Here is a 25,969-nt window from a genome sequence, read left to right as displayed (position 1 = left end):
TCTGTGAGGGTCGCAGTTCAAACCTAAACTAACCCATTTTTCTAGTAGCATTTGGTTTCTGTAAGGGTCGCAATTCAAACCTAACCTAACCTACTTTTCTAGTAGCATTTATTTTCTATATGGGTCGTAGTTCAAACCTAACCTAACCCACTTTTCCAGTAGCATTTCTTTTCTGTAAGGGTCGCAGTTCAAACCTAACCTAACCCACTTTTCTAATAGCAGTTTGGTTCTGTAAGGGTCGCAGTTCAAACCTAACCTAACCCACTTTTCTAGTAGCATTTCGTTTCTTTATGGGTCGCAGTTCAAACCTAACCTAACCCACTTTCCTAGTAGCATTTCGTTTTTGTATGGGTCGCAGTTGAAACCTAACCTAACCCACTTTTCTAGTAGCATTTCGGTTCTGTGAGGATCGCAGTTCTAACCTAACCTAACCCACTTTTATAGTAGCATTTCGTTTCTGTAAAGGTCGTAGTTCAAACCTAACCTAACCTACTTTTATAGTACCATTTCGTTTCTGTAAGGGTCACAGTGCTAACCTAACCTAACCCACTTAACTGATAGCAGTTTAACTTACTTTTCTAGTAGCATAACGAAATGCTACTAGAAAAGTAGGTTAGGTTAGGTAGGTATGCGGTGCGGGTACGGGGGGTTGAGCGGGAGGGGCTAGTAATTTTGGCATCAGTCTACTTTATTTGGTAATATGTATAAATTTTTTGGTAATAATAGTGGTTTATTTAGGTGAAAATATCGCATTAATTTGGTCTTCAAGATTTGGTGATCATTAATGATTTTTGGTGGTCATTCAATATATTTGGTATTTGAATACAATTTGAAGGGCAGTCGTAATTAAAACGGTGGTACTTTTGTATTTTTAGGCCTTATTTTTTTGGTGTTCAGTAATTTTTTTTGGTAAGCATGTTTTTTTTTATTTAGGGTACCAAAGTATTTTTTGGTGGTCATTATATTTGTAGCCTTTTGTATTACTAATACCCTGTACTTTAGGCATATCAAACTATATTTTTCCTACATACCTTTGAGAAAGAGAAAATCAAAGTAAAACGAACTCGATTTTCTCTCCGAAACAAGTGTCAATTCCTACGAAAATCTACTTAATATCGAAGTCATTTTCATACTCAAGCAATCTGCAAAGTTTGCTTATACTGTTGGTATACATTAGTGTTTATGAAATTCTACTATAATTTTTTGGCAATTTTTTGAAAACTACTCTATATTACCGATGACGCGCGCTGCGCCAGCTCAGTGCCGCGGCAGAGCTTGTAGAGGCAGGACGTGTGTCGGTCGGCTCCGCACATTTTCAACGGCGATGACGAGGTTTTTTATCATTGTGTGCGGCGGGCGCCGTGTAAAACGCTATACTGTGTGCGTGTAAACCGCAACGAGAGACTTTGATCCTAGCACTGTTTTTATAGTATTATAATTTATAATGGTACAGTTTAATAAACTACCGGACAGGATTAAAAATATTTGAAACGACCTGACATTCTATATGTATTTATTTGACTCAAGATAGTACTCAGGGTTTGATGATGGAGCCGGAAGGTGGTCACCGGTACCAATCAACCATGCAACTACACCACTTCGTGTTTAGGCTCGTTTTATTCATCTCAACAAGATCTTTGACACAAGATAGTACTCAGGGTCTGATGATGGAGCCGGAAGGTGGTCACCGGTACCAATCAACCATGCAACTAAACCACTTCGTGTTTGGGCTCGTTTGATTCGGCTCAACAAGATCTTTGACTTAAGATAGTACTCAGGGTCTGATGATGGAGCCGGAAGGTGGTCACCAGTACCAATCAACAATGCAACTAAACCACTTCGTGTTTAGGCTCGTTTTATTCGTCTCAACAAGATCTTTGACTTAAGATAGTACTCAGGGTCTGATGATGGAGCCGGAAGGTGGTCACCGGTACCAATCAACCATGCAACTAAACCACTTCGTGTTTGGGCTCGTTTGATTCGTCTCAACAAGATCTTTGGCACAAGATAATACTCAGGGTCTGATGATGGAGCCGGAAGGTGGTCACTGGTACCAATCAACCATGCAACTAAACCACTTCGTGTTTAGGCTCGTTTGATTCGTCTCAACAAGATCTTTGACACAAGATAGTACTCAGGGTCTGATGATGGAGCCGGCAGGTGGTCACCGGTACCAATCAACCATGCCACTAAACCACTTCGTGTTTAGGCTCGTTTTATTCGTTTCTATAAGATCTTTGACACAAGATAGTACTCAGGGTCTGATGTTGGCCGGAAGGTGGTCACCGGTACCAATCAACCATGCAACTAAACCACTTCGTGTTTAGGCTCGTTTGATTCGTCTCAACAAGACCTTGGACAAAAGATAGTACTCAGGATCTGATGATGGAGCTGGAAGGTGGCCACGGGTACCAGTCTACCATGTAACTAAACCACTTCGTGTTTGGGCTCGTTTGATTTGTCGCAACAAGATCTTTGACACAAGGTAGTACTGAGGGTCTGATGATGGATCCGGAAGGTGGTGACCGGTACCAATCAACCATGCAACTAAACCACTTCGTGTTTGGCTTCGTTCGATTCGTCGCAACAAGATCTTTGACACAAGTTAGTACTCAGGGTCTGATGATGGAGCTGGACTGTGGCCACGGGTACCAGTCTTCCATGTAACTGAACCACTTCGTGTTTGGGCTCGTTTGATTTGTCGCAACAAGATCTTTGACACAAGGTAGTACTGAGGGTCTGATGATGGATCCGGAAGGTGGTCACCGGTACCAATCAACCATGCAACTAAACCACTTCGTGTTTGGCTTCGTTCGATTCGTCGCAACAAGATCTTTGACACAAGTTAGTACTCAGGGTCTGATGATGGAGCTGGACTGTGGCCACGGGTACCAGTCTACCATGTAACTGAACCACTTCGTGTTTGGGCTCGTTTGATTCGTCGCAATAAGATGTTTGACACAAGATACTACTCAGGGTCTGATGATGGAGCTGATGATGATAGACAGGTACCCGTCGCCACCTTCGCGCTCCATCATCAGACCCTGAGTACTACCTTGTGTCAAAGATCTTGTTGAGATGAATAAAACGTGCCTAAACACGAAATGGTTTAGTTGCATGGTTGATTGGTACCGGTGACCACCTTCCGGCTCCATCATCAGACCCTGAGTACTGTCTTGTGTCAAAGATCTTGTTGAGACGAATCAAACGAGCCCAAACACGAAGTTGTTTAGTTACATGATAGACTGGTACCCGTGGCCACCTTCCAGCTCCATCATCAGACCCTGTGTATCTTCAGTGTCAAAGATCTTGTTGAGACGAATCAAACGAGCCTAATCATGTTACTACATGGTTGATTGGTATCCGTGACCACCTTAATCATCATCAGATCCTCAGTACCAGTTCGTTTTTAAACCCTCGTTGATACAAACTTTACAACCTATAGGTACCAAATGCAATGACGAAACATGTAAATAAGCGAGTAGGTACCTATAATTTCTTTCGAGTAATATACCTTCATAAGTACGAGTATGGGGCTATTCATAAATTACGTCGTTTCAAATGGGAGGAGTGGGGGGGGAGGGGTCTGGACATCGGATGATGGTAACATGACGTAGGAGGAAACAGATTCATCCGAAGCTTGATTTTTGGATGATTTGAGGGGTGGGGGAGGGGGTCAAAAATCGTCAAAAATAGATGACGTAATTTATGAACAGCCCCTATGTACATTTGCGCTGCATTTTGTATTTTCGTACTTACCAAATAACAGTTTTAGAACTTTAAAAGTTAAGTACAGTTAGTGTTGTTATGGTTGATTTCAATATGCTTCGCGAAGGATCAAGAATGTTTAATCCATCATTGTAGTGCGAGTGTGGTAGAAGGGATCGGCGTACTGAGCTCGCACGGCCTGCCGCAGCGCGTAAAATACCTAAACTCGCTCAACGCCGAAATGTAATAGCGCTCTTAAATCTCTCGGTAAGGTAAGATGGAGAGCAGGGGTTAAAGAGTACGTTGAAAAGCAACGACAAGACACGCACATTTCGGCGTCGGCGGATCGGTAACCACCCGAGCTGAGAGCGGAATTCAGAAATGTGATCGTACTTACGGAGGCCAAATATGTACCTGATACAAACATTTTGTAGACGCTCAAGTTTATCCAGCAATTCCTCAGTAAGGTCCAAAAATGCAACGTGACCATAGTCAAGAAGAGGGAGCAATAGAGAACGAGCAAGAGTTAGTTTGGTGTGAAGAGGGAGGAAATTCTGTAGTCGTCGAAGAGAATGGAGAGATCCAAAAATCTTTTTGCTCACCTCGGCTACGTGAGGAGCCCAAGAAAGCGTCTGATCCATGATGATACCCAGATTTCGGACAGTAGAGGAAAGAGGGATAATAATCCTATCAAACAAAATGTCAGGTACCAACATGTCCGAGAGCTTGTCTACATAGTATGGACTATGTAGTAAAAGATATCTAATAGATGTCTATTTCAAAATCCGAATCGGGCCCCTAGTTCTAGACACGCGGTAGCGTGTCCAGCCAAGTTCAAAGAAAAAGGAACTGGCGACGCAGCAACCGTGTGTAATATTACACGAACCATTTCGAGCTACTTTTGACCCCTTCACAACTTGAAACCTACTTAACCTACACTAATGAAATTTGGCACATGTATTCAAGCCCCTTAGCTTGTCCAAAATACAAAATTTCATAAACGTAGCTCAAACAGTTACTGATAAACTAACGTTTAAAAACCGGCATTTTTGTGACTGACTGACATATAGATCAGAAACCTAACCCACTTCCAGATGACCTAGAAACTTGAAATGTGGCATCAAGGTAGACTATTAGGTGTATATAGAGAGAAAAATCTGAAAAGTGGAAATTATTGATATTTCGATGGAAAAAAAATAATTAATACTTATAGACCAAAAACCTAACCCACTTCTAGATCACTTAGAAACTTGATATTTGGCACCAAGATAGACTATTAGGTGTATATAGAGGAAAAAATCTGAAAACTGGAAATTATTGACATTTCGAGGGAAAAAAAATAATTTATAGTTTTAGACCAAAAACTTAACCCACTCCTAGATCACTTAGAAACTTGATATTTGGCATCAAGGTAGACTATTAGGTGTATATAGAGGGAAAAATCTGAAAACTGGAAATTATTGAGATTTAGATGGAAAAAATAATAATTAATACTTATAGACCAAAAATCTAACCCACTTCTAGATCACTTAGAAACTTGATATTTGGCATCAAGGTAGACTATTAGGTGTATATAGAGGGAAAAATCTGAAAACTGGAAATTACTGAGATTTAGATGGAAAAAATAATAATTAATACTTATAGACCAAAAACCTAACCCACTTCAAGATCACTTAGAAACTTGATATTTGGCACCAAGATAGACTATTAGGTGTATATAGAGGAAAAAATCTGAAAACTGGAAATTATTGACATTTCGAGGGAAACAAAAAAAATTAATACATACTTATAGACCAAAAACCTAACCCACTTCTAGATGACTTAGAAACTTGATATTTGGCATCAAGGTAGACTATTAGGTTTATATAGAGGGAAAAATCTGAAAACGGGAAATTATTGATATTTACATGTAAAAAAATTAATTAGGTAATATGTACTTATAAACCAAAAACCTAACCCACTTCTAGATCACTTAGAAACTTGATATTTGGCATGAAGCTAGACTATTAGGCGTATAAAAAAGAAAAAAATGTGAAAACTGAAACTTTTTAACAATTGACCGCGCGTTAGTTAGGGTCTCCTTTTCAGCTTAGGCAAACTGCTTTTATGATGAATACCTACTATAGTAATTTCTGTACAAAAAGTAATGATATCCCAACAAAAACATAAATGTGAAATGAGAGCCAAGTTCAATATTAAGAATATGTGTCGTTGTTGACTCGCTGACAAAAGAATTGAGATCTATATGAGTGCCAAGTTCTGTGTTGTGTAGATAATCCTGAAATTATAAAGGATTTGACTTGGCTAGTTTTTACCAACAAACCAAATTTTAGAAAAGTAGCCTATACGTAAAAACTAGCCAAGACAACTCCTGTATAATTTCAGGATTTTCTACACAACACAGAACTTGGCACTCATATAGATCTCAATTCTTTTGTCAGCGAGTCAACAACGACACATATTCTTAATATTGAACTTAGCTCTCATTTCACATTTATGTTTTTGTTGGGATTAAATTTTATTCGATAGCCCGACTAGCGTTCGCGTTTGCGTTATGTTATGTCTATTTATTTGACACTTAACGCAAACGCGTACGTCACATCGTACTATCGAATAAAATGAACACTAGAGGTACAGTTAGTTTCGATTTCTATCACACTTAAAATAGACGCCAACGAGTGACGTAAGTATTAAATGCCAAACCTGTCTCAAACAAACAGCTAGAAGTTCATTTGTGTGTATAAAAATATTTAATAGGTTGCCAGCTGACATAAAAGACCTTCCAATCAACAAGTTTAAAAAGAAATTATTTTTATGGCTTAATGACATGTGTTTTTATTCCATACATGAATACTTTGATTATGAAATGGAATAGTAATAGGAATTTGAAATTGTAAATAATGAATTGCATGACTTTTCTAATGTTAATAATTAATCTGACATGTAATTTCTAATATTTTTATCTTAATTTTATGTTATTAGTGCGACTATACCTACTTTAAATTTTGCATGCTACACCAAGCAGGGTATGGTTGCACTAATTAATATGTTATTGTACACCTTTGTAAACCCATATTCAGCAAATAAATAAATACAAATACAAATGAAACAGCCTTCAGCAGTTAAGAATATTGAGTAATAATCCCTAATTTTAATCAGAACTTTCTATGTGGAAACTTGCATGAGAAATTGAGAATTTTGTCAGGAAAGATTCCAGAAATTCTCGAAAATTTTGAGAATGTTCTTTAAGTTCTCCAACTTGCATTGCTAGACGCTCCGTGCAGTTGGCAGGTGGATTATAATATGTGACATTCCACGGGAAAAGGTACCTTATGGCGGTCGGCGCTTACATCACGTAGCATCGCATTAGTATTGCATGGAGTTTCGTTAACAATAGCGTAAGTGCCAATCGCCATAAGATACCTTTACCCGTGGAACGTCACATATATGCATTATATCAGCGTTCTCAATCGGACTTCTCTAAATCGTATATCAATAAATAAATACGTGTTTTATGACATTTATGTTTTAATTTCATATCATATGAGTGTGGTGGCTAAATTGCAGCTTTCTAGTACTAACGATCACGGAGCAATGCCTCGGACGGACAGACTTCTGTCATGGACTTGGCGAAACTATGGGTTCCTAGTTGACTACGGAAACCTAAAAACCTGCACGACGGTCATATCTTCCGTCGCAAGTTTCGCGTGGTGCGCCATATGTTTTATTTTCTTTTAATTTCCTGACTTTAATCCCCCTTTTAAGCAATAGGACTACGCAGATTATCTAGAGTTAGACCAAGACAAGTCTGCAACGATTTTGAAAGCACGCGCAGTGCAAGTGTTATTTTAAACGTCAAACTTCTATAATATTATCACGTATAAATATCACTGGTAACGTAGAGGTTCCAGTGCCCGACACAGCTCCTATAATTGACATTTTCAATCATAATGTCATAGCAATAAAGTTGGCAGCAAGGTGTCGAATATTGGGTCTTAACATGTCGATTATTGGGGTGTTTACGTTACTGCGTGTGCTATCAAAATCGTTGCAGACTTGTCTTGGTCTAACTCTATCGAATTAGTTTCTTCGAGAGACCGTTTATTTTATTTAGTGAATTATTGAACATTTTCCTTAAGCTAATTTTACAGTTAAACTAATTTATTTTTAGTCACTCGCGCATTTATTTTCCTATTTGATGTAAATGATTCATTTTGATTACAGCCGTATCCTCTATCACCGAGTCCCGTTAACCCAAAACATACGTTTTGTCCTATAATTTACCCTGCCATTAAATACGAGTGCTCGTTATACGCTAAAACAAAACACTCGACACCACAATGAATAAACAAATGATTTCCATTACAAAACCAACTCAAATTAATTAGGGCACTTCAATGCAACTTGGAAACAGTACATGCAACTTCACAATTCCCAATTTTTCACTCCACCCCTAGAGACCCAACTCAATTTCCGAACCTAAAAAGTTTAAAAGAGTGTGAAACATAAATTTCGAATTACGGTAATACATTCTGCCGCCTCCATTTTTGCTGGAGCCTGCCCGCAATTAGACTCGCCTCGTTAAGCCAGAGATCAAGACCTAATGAGCCCCGTATATGGTGCAGTACACTCCCAGGATCAAAAATTATAATCCACGTAGACCAGTTTAACAAGAACTCTGTTATGACCTCCAAAACTGCTGGATGAAGATCGTTTTAAACTGGCTAGCTACGCCGCGATGACAGTCGCTTGACGGTCGACTCACCACCGTGAATAAAACGTTAAACTTCTACCGCTGTTAACTTCGAAAATGTGACTTAACGCAACACTGTAAGACGTAATATTGCATGTCGCTACATACGCGAGCATTGATATCCACGTTCGACATTCAAAATTTAAAACACGCGTGTACTTTTAAGACATCTTATCGCGAAATTTCTCAGCTACGAAACTGAGCTCTAATAAATACGTCATAAGGTTGTATTTGGATTATGGTTGCTCAATTTTTGAGACTTACGAAATAGTCGAAATGAGTGTTACATTTTCTCTTCAACAAAATAAATAGCGGTTATTCCCACCTACCGCTTTTTTTACGTGCGTCATATTAAATTCCGTAGATTAAAAATATAAAAAGTGACATAAATGTGAAGTGGCGTACAGTGCGAAATGGGGCACTTGAATTCCCCGGAATATATTCTGTGTAATGAGGCCTGTATTGCGAGCGATGTAATTGACTCGATTCTGCCTGCGTATAATTTTATTTTCATAACGGTCTTTACAAGCGGTGTTCGGGCGCGGGAAGATGTATAGCTAGGTTTAATGGGCCATTTCTTTTGCTGAGTACATTTGCTGTAGTATATTTTTGGGGAATAGAAATGTCTGCCACACGCGTAATAGTTATTTTGATGTGAATATTTTTCTGGGGCACATTTCAGCTCGAGAAAGTGAAGCTTATTGAAGTTGTCACGGCTCGTAGGTATTCGGCAAATTCACGTGGAAATCACGTTTGTCTGGAGACAACATGTTAGCTTTAGAACTGGTTTTGATAACTGGCCACCCTTCAATAACTAGCCACCTTATACTAAAATGAATTCTGTTTATAGGTGAATATAATTCATTTTTAGTTTAGGATGGCCAGTTACTAAACAGTGGTCAGTTATTGACGTATTACCCTGCAAGCGTAAATTAGGTTTGTAAAGATCGACCAAGATGCACAAAAATCCTTCGATTCTAAATATGATTCAATATTTTTCTTGAATCAACTATTTCCCTATATAGCCTATCCAGTCCAACCGTCTTTGATTAAGTAAAAATATCCACAAAAAAACTTTTACATTCATTATATCAGTAGATATATTATTAAGTCGTTATTACTGATTAAATCCATTCCACAGACGCCCCACCGTATTTCCATCAGATTTAAAATCAGAACATTATTTTCCCGCCAAATCGGATCTTGGAATGGCTAAAGTCCCTAATTGCCGAACAGCCGACGAGAGTTCGAGAAGACTGGAAAATTCGAGAGAATTACCCGATTCGCCGGCGGATTAGCTCCGTGATTTGATTTTATCGACTTTTGGAACGCGGGTGTAATGTGGTTAGCGGTTGTTCTATTTATGAATTTTTATTGTTTGTAGATTTGTGATTTTTTTAAAGTGTAAAAGTGTAAACTAGTGTAACTTTAGGCATAGAGATAAAAATAGATAGAGTGCTCACTCCATACATCAGTTTTAGTACCAAAACGACTATTATTTTCGTAGTCGACATCTAGCATCGAGTAGCGGAATTATCAGTACTGCTACTTGACAATAGATGTTCCGGCGACCGAAAAGTCAAATGCTCAACAATTTTCAGCTAATATTATAAGTATTATAACCGGATTAACCGGAACTCTATTATCAACTCCTTCTGCTTTTATTGTTTGTTGTAAATTGTTGTTCAGTACAATTTTCGTGAGTCGCGACACTAGAGAATTCTAGCATCAAGTAGCGGTACTGATAATTCCGCTAGTCGATGCTAGATGTCGACTGCGAAAATAATAGTCTTTTAGGTATTAAAACTGATGTATGAAGTGAGCACTCTATTCTTACTATATTTCTCTATGCTTTAGGTAGGTGTTTTACTTACAATTAGTATTTTCCTCGGTACCAAAGGAAATTACTAAAAAGAATTAAAAATCAAATTCAAATGAACGTTATTAAATATTTATCAAGCTTTAACTTTTCTTTTACCGAAAACATAAACGAATCTTAACGCTAAGGAATTAGAATAAGGAGCGAATAGCATAGTGTTACTATTGTTATTTGTACAACAAGAGATCAAAGTTTGATATTTCTTCGAGTGCTTATTTTGAGTCCCGTGCAAGCGAAAGATTCTATAATAGATTCACGAGCGTAGCGAGTGAATCTAATTTAGAATCTTGAGCGTAGTAAGGGATTCAAAAGCGCACGAGATGTAAATAACTTTGATCTCGTGTAGTACACAACATTTTTCACCCTAAGCAGTGAGAACATACCTAGAGGGACAGAGATAATAGAACCCAAGTATATCGAACTTGTATTAGACCCCGCATGTTGAAATGACATTGGACTATAAAGGTCGCATCGCAATCGCATTTTGCTCACTAAGTGTGTCTCACTCAGTGAGCAAAATGCGATTTTGCTCACTGAGTGAGACAAAATTACTCAGTGAGCAAAATCGCATTTTGCTCACTGTTTTTAAGAAGCAAAGTACCCTTGTTCGAGCTGCTGAGGTGAAAATGTATTTGTTTTATTTGATATTCAGAGTTACAAAGTGGAATGCATCGGAAATCCCTTATGTTATTATGTATTTAGGAGCACGAAGTTTGCTGTCTAGTGTACAAAAATAGGAGCACTTAATGTATTTATTATTATTATTTATTAGGTTGTTGTGGGCCTTTGAGTGCCACTTCGACCAAGCTGTGATCTATTGTGACGGCCCTTTAAAGTTCACTACTAATGCCCGTAGAGAGAGTGTCGAGCAACTGGCTCACAGAGGCACAAGACCGAGAACGGTGGAAAAGGTTGGAGGAGGCCTATATACCCGGAAGGGGTCCTAACACTACTAGATTATCACAAAATAGTATTTAGTTTAAAAATAGTTTGTACAAGTGTTTACGGAATAAAAAGGCTTTTTATTTTTTATTTTTTTATTTTTATTTTTATTATTTATTTATTTACTAATGCCCGTTGAATCCAGGAAATTCCAGATTCTTTGGGCCGTAATGCTCTGTACTTCATAGGGTTCCAGTATGTGTCGCCCTAGGTATAGGTACTTCTTTTGGACATTAGTGGTCCGCAGGAACAGAGAATGTGCATAGCAGTCTCCTTTGACTCCATCTCCACTTAACGTATCAAAAATGTCATAGGTATAAATAAGATACACTATAGGAGAGAGATTCGAACTTCTGTGTGTGTTCTGTTTTGTGATAGGTTTCTTTCATTGCATTGGCAACACTTACTGACATGTGTAAGTTTATTAATTTCCGCTACCTAAAGGTTGTCGGGAAGAGATCGCTTTTTAGCGATAAGACCGCCTGTTGTTTATCTTTGCTTGTGTTTCTGTTATTTTTGTATTGTTTTTTTTTTATTTAGGTGTGCAATAATAGTACATTACGATACAAGTGCGAAAAATAGGAAATTCGTAACGAGTGTTGATAAATTAAAATACGACCGAAGGGAGTGTTTTAAATCGACACGAGTTGCGAATCACCCAATTGGCACATGTATCGTACAATGTTTTACAGCAGCGGTCGGCAACCAGCGGCCCGCGAACCTCTCACTTGCGGCCCGCAAAGCCTCCCTGGCTCTTTTGTATGTAATATTGACAAGTGACAATGTCAGATAAAGTCATAAATATTAACAAAGTGCGGCCCGCGTCCACTTCGTTAACTGCTATGTGGTCCTTGGCTGCTAAAAGGTTGCCGACCGCTGTTTTACAGTACAAACAGTAACACTCCTAACTGTACATCGGTGGACCTTATTACAAAGGCATAAGGTCCACCGATGTACAGTTAACAGTGCGGGCGATGGTACTTCATGCCCTACCATATCACCATATGTACTGTAAAGAGTATTTACAGTACATAAGGTACAGTACATACTTTACCGCCCTAGGGCGGGATTAAGGCCAATTCGTGCCTATGTCAAAAATTTAAAAATTTATATGTACTGTATAACGTTGTACAATACACGTGCGAAAAGGTAATTCGCAACTCGTGTCGATTTTAAACACTTCCTTCGGTCGTGTTTCAATTTATCGCCACTCGTTGCGAATTTCCTACTTTTCGTAATGTACATATGGTACACTGGTGTGTACACGTGCTCGACTCCCTAAGCTCGGCAGGGATATGAATATGAACATCTTAGTCCTAAACAAACGCGCCCGAACACATTTAACGTGTTGCAAATAAAAAGTTGTTTGGAATAAGTAATGGAATTGGTTCCTTTGTGAGGCTTCGTAGGCCTTTAGCCCTGTTGTTTGACCAACCATTTTGTTTGTTCAGCTGAGCGGATAATTGTGGACAAATCTGCCTATAAGAAGTCAAGCGTGAGTCGCATCTTAATAAAAATATTTAAAAAATAGTTTGGGGCGCGAGCTCGGCTCGCACTTCGAAGCTGTCATAAATGCCTTAATCATACATATTAAATCTCAATCAACGGCAGATTAATCGTATAATTACTTAATCAAGGTAGTAGATAATTGAATACAAATATAATCGATAGATTAATGTAATTAGAGGTAAGTACACAGTGTTCCCACGGAATTGAGCCTATTGGGAATAACCTGTCACATTATCCTGTATATACAGCTGTGTGCAAATACATAATTATAATCACTACACCTTTTATAACAAAGTCATCTGCCGCGTCTGTCTGTTTGTGTGTTTGTTTGTATGTTCGCGATAAACTCAAAAACTACTGAACGGATTTTCACGCGGTTTTACGTATCAATAGAGTGATTCTTGAGGAAGATTTAAGTGTATAATTTGTTAACCCGTGCAAAGCCGGCGCGGGTCGCTAGTAAATAATAAACCGACATGTTTATTATGCTGTATGCTTTCTGAAAGGACTACAAAAATGGTGTTATTTAAAAAAGAGTACAGGTTTTTAACTTTTGTGTATGATAACTGATAATGATCCTGAATCTCAGAATACCGATGTCTGATGATGAATAAATTACGAAGGAACGAGACTTTGTAAGACGCTGTCAGTATTCTTGTTTTTTGCGTCCATAAATACTACATGTGTCGCTTAACTTCAAAATCGGGTAAATCCATTAGACCCTCTCAGCAAATATCTACCCTATTTCCTATTCTTAATACCAAAATCGCATAATCTGACAGATGGATTTACCCGAGTCTGAAGTTAAGCGACTCACATTCTTTCTATGAACCCACTATGAACGGAGAAATCTGCATCCAATTATGCCACAGACAGATATTACCATTTCAAATGCTATTTTTTCGCGTTTAGATGTTGGGGCTAATGGACTCTGACTGACATTTCGGACCGTCTGCAAATACGGAATATCCCGTCATGGCAGAGACGAGGAATCGATAGAATCATCATCAGACATTAGGATTTTAGGGGGCAAAATCTAATGACAGGTAAGGGTTCTCCACTATCGATACTTTTCCCAAATACTACTGATTGCATCAAGTTTGAAACTTAAATACTGCGTGACGCAAACGCTTCTAATTTAGTTGCTTATGGTTCGGCTTAGTAAAAATTTGAAGAAATATGTTTTTACCGTATTTTTATTACTTTTATGTTACATTTCTTTTATGTATGTGCTAAACTTTCCGATATTGTGATATTGGTCCTGTTGAATTTCTTGATGTTCCGATGTTTCGGGGCCCATGTTCGACAAATTAGGACAGTTATAGAAAGAAGGTAATACGGAAGATTAGGTGTTTGGATTGAACTACATGTCCATAGCTTTGCTGCCGATGGTCGTCTTGCTTGTGGGTTTCAGGATGCTTTTTTCGGAGACGGCGACGAAGGGCAATGCTGGCTGTCTATCCTGCAACAAGAACAGCGGATTAATGAGGCTCGCCAACTGAAAATTAACTATGAGATATCGTATTTCCAACTGATGTCTTTAACTTTTACTGAAAGACTCGAAGCTGAAAGGGGCCCGCAGATTACCAGTTCACCGAACGATATCAGCCTGTCAGTTGTTCGGAGTTGTCAAAATTTGCGTTTAACTGACAGGCTGATATCGTCCGGCGAACTGGTAATCAGTGGGACCCTTTGGCCATTAATCGGCATCAACTCGCCACCACAAATTAAATTTTGATTTGTCAATAAGAGCATTTTTGCCCAATTTGAAACGGGAAACTTAAGGTCTTCTCCTTACCATCAAATAAAAAGCCTTAGGAATATAAATTGGATAATTACAAAAACGTAAAACATGTAACAAGTTAAGGAGACCTTACACTGTGCTGCTGCGACTGCGGCTTCACCAGCAGCCCTTGTACTTGTATCTGCTGCTGTTGCTGTTGTTGCAGCGATTCCTGCATTGTTTCTTGCTCTTTCCGTTGCTGCGATTGCAGCTGTTGCAATGATTGCTGGTTTATAGGCTGCGCTGCTTGTTGGTGTAAAGATTGCACCAACGGTGGCTCTTGCAGGAGGTGTGACGAGACTACTTTGGGCTTCTGTGCGGCTTGAGATGCGGATAACTGACGGGTAACTGGTAGCAAAGAATTATTGAATGTAGAAGGAGAGGTGTAGAAAATAAGCCAAAGAGGCCGATGTGCTTCAAACCAGCTTCAAGAAAAGAAGGAGGCTATATTCATTAGGATCTTTATTTATTTTATTTTTTAATGTATTTAGTTTATCGATTACTCGGAGTCTAATGTACATCAGTTTCCATTTTTTTTGTTGGAAAGGGTATACTTTCCAGTTGGTCCCACTGTCGTCATGGAAGGATTATAAATATTATAAGTGTTAGGAGTTTTCGCTCCTTATCCTAAATGTTATACTAATAATTCTTAGAGTTTTTGAACTCGAAAAAAGTCAGAAAAAAGGGCATATAATATGGTTAATATTCATCAAAGTGTCTACAATATTTTTCAAAATATGATTATGCAGAAAGGAAAATGAGAACTACGTTTGTACGGGGAAGCGTTCGTCCACTCCCCTCTTCAGTTAATCATTTACATTTATTACGTCTTTCTTACCGCTCGTGTTAGGTAAACTCTTCTTTTCACTCGGCTTTACCTCCTGCAGAGTCTCAGTGTGCTATAAAATTACAATTGTTTGAATACTCGTAAAACAAGTAATTACCTTGTTTATATGGTGCAAGATAAATTATTATAACAGTTAAATTTTCCCTTGATTACATCATAAACCATGGATTAAAAGAAAATGGTGCATTGTTCAGTGAAAGTTATCTCAAGGAATACTACAAGTGTATACTTTGTAAAATACAGATGTAAGTATTCTACTTGTATTCGAAATGAAAAGAAGACTGTTTGACTCGGGTAAAAACATCCATTTCTGACTCGAACTATTTTCCTTGTCTAAAATGTGTGCATTTCATGCCTTGGTTAACCATCGCCTATTCTTATTAAATCTAGCCTCTGGCCGCGACTTCGTCTCCGTAGTATTAGTAACTATATCCATTTACCGCTTCCATAATGAATTCTACCCCCTTTTCACTTAATACATGGTTTCAGAGATGAAAACCATCCTGTGAAATCCTGTCCTTCATTTGGGCACAAAATATCTCCAAAGGTACGAAGTTTCATCTAAATCGGCCCGGTGGTTCAAGCGTGAACAGCTAACAGACAGACAGAGTTACTACCGCAATTATAATACACTAGATGAACGCAAAAAAAGTTTGAATACTAATTTTGAAATTAAGAAATTAAATTAACTAACCCTTTTTTTTGTGTTCCTCTAAATTTGTCCATGAGTATATTAGTATGTATTCAATTTAGCAATGTTATGGTTACCTGCTGTTCTAGCAGCTTCTGGAACTCCATCTGTTTCCGCGGCAGCTCTTGGTCCAGCAATTCCTGTTGCTGTTGCGCCTCCTGGTAATAACTTCTTTACATATTATCATTTCATTCTATCAGAGATTCATCAATTGTACGGCCAAGGAATTTAAGACCCCATCAACGTGCACACTAGCACCACTGCTAAATAATCGTGATCACTTAAATTTTACGACAGGTATTTAAAAAAGGGGGCCGCTACGTACTGCATTTATATGTAGATGGTCAAGTAAATCTTGTCAGTAGAAAAAAGCGCGAAATTCAATTTTTTCAAATTTGCCACCTTTTTCTACTGACAAGATCTGTTTGACCAACTTTATGTACCTTTTGAATACATCAAACTAGTGTTTATGTTGCTGGATTCGTCAATCTATGTGTCCAAAGTTAAAGTGGCCGTTTTTGTTTTGAGTTCATAGATCGACTAATCCAGCAACATAAGAACTAGTTTGATGTATTCAAAAGGTACTTAAATACACAATACAGTACGTAGCGGCCCCCTTTTTTAAATATCTTCGGTTACATTTAAATAATCACGATTATTTAGCAGTGGCGCTAGTGTGCACGTTAATGGGCTCTTAATTCGGGCTCAGTAATTTTAATACGCATATCATACATTTACCTCATTTTTCTGTAACTCCTGCTTCGGCGGTTTCTGGTGCAATTCCTGCTTTTCTAACTCTTCTTTCTTCTGCATCAACCTCTGCTGCAGCAATTCGTCCTGCTATGTTTACACTATACAAGTCATATACACATGGTTGACTAGAAGACAATGTTTTCTGGCATTTGGTCAGCGATTTATACTTTCTTAGACTGTGTAAAAAATGTTAAAATAAATTTGCCTCGAAAAGATTTTGTTTGGCCATGTTGCGGATTTGTAATGGTACAAATTTATTTTACTGGCAAGGAGATTCTTTAACAACAGATGTTGAAAGTCATCGCATGTAACCGATGTAAACAAGAAGAAAATATTTCACATTTGAAACAATTTACCACAAACATGCCAAAAAACATTGTCAAAAATGTAAGAAAATATTTTGAGTGCATTAAAACATTTACATCAATATTAGGGAGTATTACTGTAATGTTCTGCCGCCAGAGTGCAGCACTAGTGCACATAGTAAACCATAGAGTAACTTATACATAGTAGGTATTAAACCGTTATTTGACAAGTTTTCACTATGACATTGATGCATCAATATATATGATAGAGAGCTTCGAGCAACACGGAAGGGAGGCGGCATTCGCACTATTTCCCCTCTGCCTAGGTACAAGATTAGCGCGTCAATCTAATCTAGCGCGGGTAATAAAACTAGTTGCACTTGGATTTTTCACTAGACCGAGTCCAGACGCGCGCGTGAACACTGCTGCACAAAAATACCTGTTTGCTCGGTTTTTTGTTATAAAAAGAGGTCGGGGACATCAAATTTACAAAAAGAAAGTGTTACATTTCACATGTAATATTTTTTTTTACATATCATACGTTTAATTACATTCAAACACAATTATTATATTTTAGTCTCATGTAATTGTTGGATTTATCGATTTTGCTCGCTCAGTACAAATTGCGGATCGGTCGAGCGACAAATCCGACTTCTCATCTCTCAGAATACAATAACATACTTCAACGAAAATGTGTTAGTGTGCGTGTTGTGACACTTGTCACTCGTCCGTACACAAAAAGAGATCGAGGTTTGCAAGATTTGTCTTTGACGTGTGTCATTTTCTATGTATTTGTGTCGTCATTACAGATTGGATTTTGTATGTAAGTGTGTGAGAAGTGCGACTGTGTGCACCTTTCCCCCCGCGAAAAATGGCATAAAGATTTGTACGGTGAGATATCGCTTGGGCCCCTCCCTTCCGATGTGTCGGAAGCCGGTGTTGCTCGAAGATAGAGAGGCAGAAACCGAACTGAACACCCTCTATGCAGAGTTTTACGCAATATTCCCTATTAAAGGACGAGAGATTCCGTAGCATTCCAATAAACAATGTTTTAAAATTAGTCGTTGACATGATCTGTACTGACATTTTCTTTGACTATACATGACGTACGCATATTATGTATTGCCATATGTATGCTTGCAGCGACAATATCTCAGGGCCAAATGGAATCTTGTCAAGCTTTAAATCCATACTAATCCATATCCATACTCCATACTAATATAAATGCGAAAGTCTGTCTGTCTTTCTGTCTGTTACCTTTCACACTTAAGCCGCTGAAACGATTTAGTTGAAATTTGGTATAGAGACAGTTTGAGTCTCGGGGAAGGACATAGGATAGTTTTTATGTCGGAAATCATCCCAGAAGAGAGTGCAAAGGGGGAATTGAAAGAGTTAATGAATTGCTTAATAATTGAAGTAAGCAATGCGCGAATTGTATGCAATAGCAATTATCCAGGCGCTATACCTACTTTAGCTGCTGTCACTAATTCCACACTGACGAAGTCGCGGGCAAAAGCTAGTAAAAAAATATGTGGAAAAGTATAAATTATACATTTACCTGCTGCAACTGCTCTTCTCCTTGCAACTCTTCCTGTTGCAGTTTCCGCAGCAACTGTTCCTGCTCTTCCAACTCCTTCTTATGCTTCAGAAGCTGCTGATGCAGCCAATCATCTTGTTGCTGACGCAGCACCTGGGCATCGCAGGCTGTCACTCCTACTGTGGCCTGGCTCTGGCACTGGGGCTGGCGGTGGTTAACTGGAAAATAAGTTGCCACCTATAAATTGTACATACAGATGTCAATCACAATGAAAAAATCAACGATGATCAACTCTGGCCAACGTGGGACTCGAACCCACATCCTTGTATTGCCGGTCCAATGCGTTACCAATTCCGCCAGCTGACCTTCCGTCAATCAACGCGAATTTAAGTCATTGCAACTGTGACAACGTCACTAGCGTCATCTGCATTCTAAGGTTTACAACCTTTGACCACCTCTGAGCACATGCGTTGGCGCATTACTTAACCCCCGACCACACAACAACATGGTTGTGTTAAGCCACCCTAAACTAAAAATGAATTCTATTCACCTATAAACAGAATTCATTTTAGTATTAGGTTTCAATATCTGGCCAGCCTTCAATAACTAGCCAACTAAAATTAATTCTGTTTACAGGTGAATATAATTCATTTTTAGTTTAGGGTGGCCAGTTACTAACAGGTGGCCAGTTACTGGCGAATTATCCTATATTCTTGTTGTGTTAAGTTGGGTACATTTCTTGGGGTTTGGGGTAAATAAAATAAATTTTTTGGAGACGAAGTTTATCTAAGATGCCCGTTTTTAGGGTTCCGTACCCAAAGGGTAAAAACAGGCCCTATTACTAAGACTCCATTGTCCGTCTGTCCGTTTGTCTGTCTGTCACCAGGCTATATCTCATGAACCGTGATATCTAGACGGTTGAAATTTTCACAGATTATGTATTTCGGACGTTCCTTGGCGTGCACGACCACAGATAAGATAATGGCTTGAATTTTGACAACCCTAAATAGCCGAAAGGTATAATGCTATATATTAGAAAGGAGCATCACGATTCGACCCTGAACCGCTGTCAAACTTCGGTTTTGTAGGAAGTTTCTTTTCTGTACGGTAGTACTATTATTCATTCTTTGGTTTAGGGTACTCACCGAAGCGCAGTACAGCTGACTCCACGTGTCGCTCGACGATGGTGCCCGCCACTAGGAAGACCAGCAACGCGAGGACCAGGGGCCCGATGTGCCACCATTCCATAGGGCAGACTCCCCGTCTGTCCGTTGGCCGTTCATTTATTTACGTTACATGTCCGTCTTTGGGTTACTAATTTACATATATGTACCAAATTTCAACTTAATTGGTCAAGTAGTTTCCGAGAAAATAGGCTGTGACAGACAGATAGACAGACAGACAGACAGACGGACGCACGAGTGATCCTATAGGGGTTCCGTTTTTTCCTTTTGAGGTACGGAACCCTAAACAATAATTTGATTAATTTAATAGACCTTTAAAATATTTTTACACTATTTTTAATCGTGTCTGAATGCCGACGGTCTGTGTCTTCGATGCCTAACCTATCAAAAAATAACAATATGGCTGATGAATGTTTGATATGTCACTGTATTTAGGAATTATTTCGCTTAAAATTTAGTTTTTTCTTCGCAAGTGTGATGAAAAACATTGTGTGAAACTTCGGGGGCAAGAATATTGTAAGCTCGGGTTTTAATTCCCGACAGCCGCAGGCATTATAGACCTCGCTTACAAAATCTCACTTACCCCTACACAATGTACTATTACTGGCAAGGAGATTCTTTAGTAACAGACATAACCTTATACAGGAGTTTACAGGTGAATAGAATTCCTTTTTAGTTTAGGGTGGCCAGTTACTAACAGGTGGCCAGTTACTGGCGAATAACTCTATATTCTTGTTGTGTTAAGTTGGGTACATTTCTTGGGGTAAATAAATTAATTTCTTGGAGACGAAGTTTATCTAAGATGCCCGTTTTTAGGGTTCCGTACCCAAAGGGTAAAATGGGCCCTATTACTAAGACTCCATTGCCCGTCTGTCCGTTTGTCTGTCTGTCGCCAGGCTATATCTCATGAACCGTGATATCTAGACAGTTGAAATTTTCACAGATTATGTATTTCGGACGTTCCTTGGAGTGCACGACCACAGATAAGATAATGGCTTAAATTTTGACAACCCTAAATAGCCGAAAGGTATAGTGCCATATATTAGAAAGGGACATCATGATTCGACCCTGAACCGCTGTCAAACTTCGGTTCTGTAGGAAGTTTCTTTTCTGTACGGTAGTACTATTTATTCTGTGGTTTAGGGTACTCACCGAAGCGCAGCACAGCAGACTCCACGTGTCGCTCGATGACGGTGCCAGCCACTAGGAAGACCAGCAGCGCGAGGACCAGGGGCCCGATGTGCCACCATTCCATAGGGCAGACGGGGACCTGGAATCGTTTATCAATAGGGAGAATGACTGTCATCATCATCTTCATATCAGCCAGAGGACATACACTTCTGGACATACCCCTCCCCCAAAGAGTGCCACAATGACCGGTCTTGCGCCACCCGCGGACTCACGCGACCTTTACCAGGTCGTCAGTCCACCTTGTGGGGGGTCTACCCACGCTGCGCCTTCCGGTACGCGGTCGCCACTCGAGAATCTTTCCGCCCCAATGGCCATCGGTTCTAACTATACGGGCAATGTGCCCTGAAATTACTGAAGAATGACGGTCTTCTTCTTCCTCGCGTTATCCCGGCATTTTGCCACGGCTCATGGGAGCCTGGGGTCCGCTTGACAACTAATTCCATGATTTGACGTAAGCACTAGTTTTTACGAAAGCGACTGCCATCTGACCTTCCAACCCAGAGGGGAAAGTAGGCATTATTAGGATTAGTCCGGTTTCCTCACGATGTTTTCCTTCACCGAAAAGCGACTGGCAAATATCAAATGATATTCGTCAATAAGTTCCGAAAAACTCATTAGGCGACTAAACTCGCACGCTCTTGCCACCAGCGCTTTTTGACTGAAGAATGACTGTATTTAAAATAAATTATTTTACACCATGCATGAAATAAAGTACCAGAAGATTAATAGAGAAACGTATACAGCAGTTATTTTTAGACACAATTTATATTTTAAAACCCTTATAAAACTATAATGAGTAGGTAATTTGAACGTGACGTCACATGCTAGTGTTTCATATAAATTCCAATATCTGTGAGACCGAGCTTTACTCGGAAATCATATAAAAACTCAAAAATGTGCTTTTTCCCAGAGATAAGACCTAGCTCGATTTTTCGACCCCGAAAACCCCCATATAGCAAATTTCATCGAAATCGTTAGAGCCGTTTCCGAGATCCCCGAAATATATATATAAATAAACATGAATTGCTCGCTTAAGGATTTGATTTTAAGTATACTAACCGTGTAAAGAATATGCTTCACTGAAATTTAGAAACCATAGATGTTTTTACGGCTATCATTATCCAGAAAACGTTACATTGTGACAAATTTTTGTCATTAAGATAACGTCGGTCCGGCCGACGTCAGCCCTCTTGTTTGACATCGGTTTTTGACAAATGTGTCATTTGTCATTTTTCAAGCTTGAAAAAGGTTGAGCACTTATTTAATATTGCTGAAGGTTAAATTACATATATATACATATAGATAATAGATACATCTTCGGACGTATGTGATAGAGTCTGCGCGGAAAGAGATAAGTCGTGGAATGTATGGAAACCAATACATTTCACGGAATAACCCCAATACATATTAAATGATATAAATGAATAGTCTTTCAACCTAACCGTTACGAAAGAGTAAAAGAGCAGCTAATGAAACACAAGTAAATCCTGTGTTAATAAAACTGGTGCGAACCGGAAACTAATGGTCCATTCTACTTCCTGTATTTACCCTTTAGAAACTAGGGAAAGATCAACCGTATCTGTATCATAATTAACCATTTTAAACCTTACTGCTTTGAGATAAGATCTATCAATCGTCTATTAAGTCAACAATAATTGGTACACTTTTCACAAATGACTTACCGTTTGTAAGCTTTATTGCTTTGAGATAAGGCTCATTGTGAATTAAGTATCGAGTATCGATTGTATTGAGAGTCGGCCCTCGTACGCGGCGGACAAAAACAAACCGCACGCAACAAATCTGGCTGAATACACTACAGACTAGTTATAGACAGTGCTTACAGAAAACCGCAGCCAAATAACTAGAAATGCACCCAATATTCGGTTACTATCCGGTATCCAGCCTATCCGGCCATTAGTGTAATATCCGGCCGGATACCCGATAGTGACCTACTATCCGGCCGGATACCGGATAGTAACTTTGCTTGTTTTCGGAGTAAACAAATTGGATTTAAGAAACAGTCACGGTCATAATCGTACTCGTTTATTTTTTTTTAAACATTCCACGCACTTGCACGCGCATTAATTTCGAACCTAGAAAAGGCTAAAAAGTTGAAATAAGTCCGCGCGAACGTTTACTACGAAACAGGTCAAAACCTGCACAATGCGCACCTAAAAAACGAAAATGTAAGTATAGTTCCGCCGGCCGAATATTCGGCGGCGGGATACCGATTATTCCACCAATGGTCAGGCCGAATATCCCGGTTTCCGGTATCCGGCCAAACAACTATCCGTTGCATCTCTACAAATAACACTAGACCCTAACTCACAGTGTTGTCACAGTCTTTAAAACAATACAGTCATTCGACGAAGCTGCTTACCCGAGCTGCATACACCGCCATTGTTAGTAGCACGGTACTACTTACAGGGCTTGTCTTATTTGAGATGTTTGTAATTTTTGGGCAGTCAACCCTACTGTGTTCTTGTGCGGTGTCGGCAATTACGCAAACATCAAAGGCGTCGGTCCACTGTTACTTTTTACACTGTGGTGTTGTGTTCCTGCCGGTGAGCAAGGTTGCCAGAGCTCAACGAGGGTGCGGAGTGTTAGGGTCGGCAACGCGCATGTATCACTGGAGTTGCAGGGGCGTCCAATGCGTCCATAGGCTATAAGACTGCTTACTATCAAGCGGCCCATATGCTTGTTTGCGACGTGTTTGTTTGTTTTTGAGAGTAATATTTACCGAATAATTACCGAATATTTTGCCCATCTCTAGAATACATAAAGCTCCTCTGTACGGCTACCACCAGTTTTGACATTGACATAACGCTCACGTTTACGTAACTTACTTTCTATGCATCTCGCTCGTACTCGCATATGCGAGCAATAGTGGAAGCGAGATGTACAGAAAGTAAATTACGTAGACGTGAGCGTTATGTCAATGTTAAAACTGATGGTAGAGGCTCTGATATCTAAAACCACTAACCTAGCACATACCACATATCTTACTATCTATTAAGCCAATTCGAGTTTCAGTTATTCGGTCTGTTTCCGATATGATACCTACTGTTCTGTAGGTGTCAAAAGCGTCGTTTTTGCTTAAAGAAATGTCACTTTTGACACTGACAGAATAGTATCATATCAGATCGCACAATCAAAACTCGAATTGGCCCGTAAATCGCAAACTAATAAGTCCAATAACCAACTTGGAACAGGAACTAATGACATAGTTGATTGCAGGATGAATTTCATGCTCGACAAGATCTCGAAACTTGTCGAGTTGTCGAGTCTCGAGTTCAGATACTTCCAAGTATTCCGTCTTTAGCAACTTGAACTGTGAGCTCCAATATAGGATGTGTTCAAGAATAAAAAGTTAAATTGTATTTTAATTTTGTCTATGGCCAAAATGTTACTGGCAACACTTTTTTTCCATCTACGTTCTTCATGGACAGTCGTCATGATATATCGCACTGTCCGTCTACGTCTGTCTGTCCGTCTGTCTGTCTATCACCAGGCTGTATCTCAAGAACCGTGATAGCTAGCAGAGATATATATAACTCCGTATAAGATGTGGAAAGTTTAAGAAACAAACGTGCCTCGTAAAATTCAAGTAAAATTGACACTCGCTCAGATGGCGCTAGTACCTTTAGCCTATTCTCGACTAGATGGCGACCTAGGTGATACTTAACACAATTCAGTGAAAGAACATGGTTTAAATTTAGTCACAAGGCATTCTCAATGTTTTAGGTATGTATCGAAAGATGGCAGTAAATTTGCTAAGTGCATAAAATGTCATCGTAATGATTGAAGCGTCGATAGATGGCAATTAAGTCAATTAGTCGTGTAAATGAATATATAACCTATTTTTATATCTTTTCGTTATATAACTACACTTATAACTATGAAAACAGGAAAAAGGTTTTTAGCTTAATGGCAGCGAGTTAGCCCCCATTCGCACGACAGCTTTTTCAACGCGCGTTAAAAAAGCGCTTGAATCTATCCGCACTCTAAATTCGATTTAACGACCAAGGCTTAAAGTCGAAAATCCAACAACGCTTGATAAAAAGCGTCACCGCTGTCGTGTGAATACATACATGGTTATCCATTTGTGTCATTCTAACGCTTTTTTAACGCGCGTTGAAAAAGCTGCCGTGCGAATGGGGCCTTAATGGTAACCGAACTGCAACTTGGCAAAAAAGAGTATTAGAAATTAAAAAGTGGCAACACTGTAGTGTCGTCCCGTTTTCTTATAGAAATTAGTTTGAAAAGGACGACACTACAGTGTTGCCACTTCTTAATTTCTATTATTTTTTGCCAAGCTGTATCTGAGTATTGAGAGTATGAAACCTGAGACAAAGATAAAGACAAATGATAATAGCGCTGGCTCTGCTTCTCCTATTGTAAGTTCGAACTTCGTATTATAGTCGGTCAAGCAAATCTTGTTAGTAGAAAAGGGCGGCAAATTTAAAAATTGTAGGCGCGAAGGGTTATCGTCCTATAGACATTTGAATTTCGCGCCTTTTTCTACTGATAAGATTTGTTTGACCGAGTATATTATTGTTACCTTATCTTCTCTACATACATATTTCTATAATACTTGTTTTTAGGACTAGGTAGACGGTTACTAATGCCCTTATTCATGTTACCTTGAAAATTGTAATCAACGCCAAGCAACAAAATGCACGTAAACAACCCATATATGGAACATAAGTATCAAGTCGTGGAATATGGGGCACAAAATGTAGGTAAGGCGAACAGGTTAAATAAAACATTATACACCGAAGAATACTCTATTTGCGTTAACAAATTTATTTAAAAGCTTTACTTCAACTCCATTTAATCATATATATGGTACAAAAAAGAAGTAAAAAAACAATAAATAAAAATAAC

At 39.0% G+C, this 25,969-nt stretch overlaps 1 protein-coding gene, 1 long non-coding RNA gene and 1 other non-coding gene across 6 annotated transcripts in view; all 3 read right to left on the bottom strand.

Moving 5' to 3' along the window:
• Nucleotides 1–25,969, bottom strand: part of LOC134799167 (uncharacterized) — a 514,174-nt gene that overhangs the window by 57,176 nt on the left and 431,029 nt on the right. The gene's annotated exons all lie outside the window — the stretch shown is intronic.
• LOC134799627 (bromodomain-containing protein DDB_G0280777-like) lies at nt 13,958–22,301 on the bottom strand. 4 transcript variants are annotated; one of them, XM_063772065.1, is made up of 9 exons: nt 22,142–22,301; nt 21,044–21,161; nt 19,853–19,971; nt 18,729–18,925; nt 16,851–16,949; nt 16,190–16,270; nt 15,413–15,473; nt 14,669–14,922; nt 13,958–14,253 (listed from the first exon to the last, which is right to left on the bottom strand). In XM_063772065.1, exons 2-9 carry the CDS (start codon nt 21,139–21,141, stop codon nt 14,155–14,157), a joined length of 1,008 nt encoding a protein of 335 aa, XP_063628135.1. In that variant the 5' UTR covers nt 21,142–21,161; nt 22,142–22,301; the 3' UTR covers nt 13,958–14,154. The 4 variants fall into 4 exon arrangements, with proteins under 4 accessions (XP_063628135.1, XP_063628136.1, XP_063628134.1 ...); XM_063772066.1 differs by having other exon boundaries at nt 16,851–16,934; XM_063772064.1 differs by having other exon boundaries at nt 13,959–14,253; nt 16,851–16,952.
• Nucleotides 19,002–19,073, bottom strand: Trnaa-ggc (transfer RNA alanine (anticodon GGC)). Its single transcript has one exon. It is a non-coding gene; the product is annotated as a tRNA-Ala (tRNA).

The sequence above is a fragment of the Cydia splendana genome, chromosome 18 (genome assembly GCF_910591565.1).
Source record: "Cydia splendana chromosome 18, ilCydSple1.2, whole genome shotgun sequence".
Lineage (NCBI taxonomy): Eukaryota > Metazoa > Arthropoda > Insecta > Lepidoptera > Tortricidae > Cydia > Cydia splendana.
This window is presented reverse-complemented; position numbering and strand designations above follow the sequence as displayed.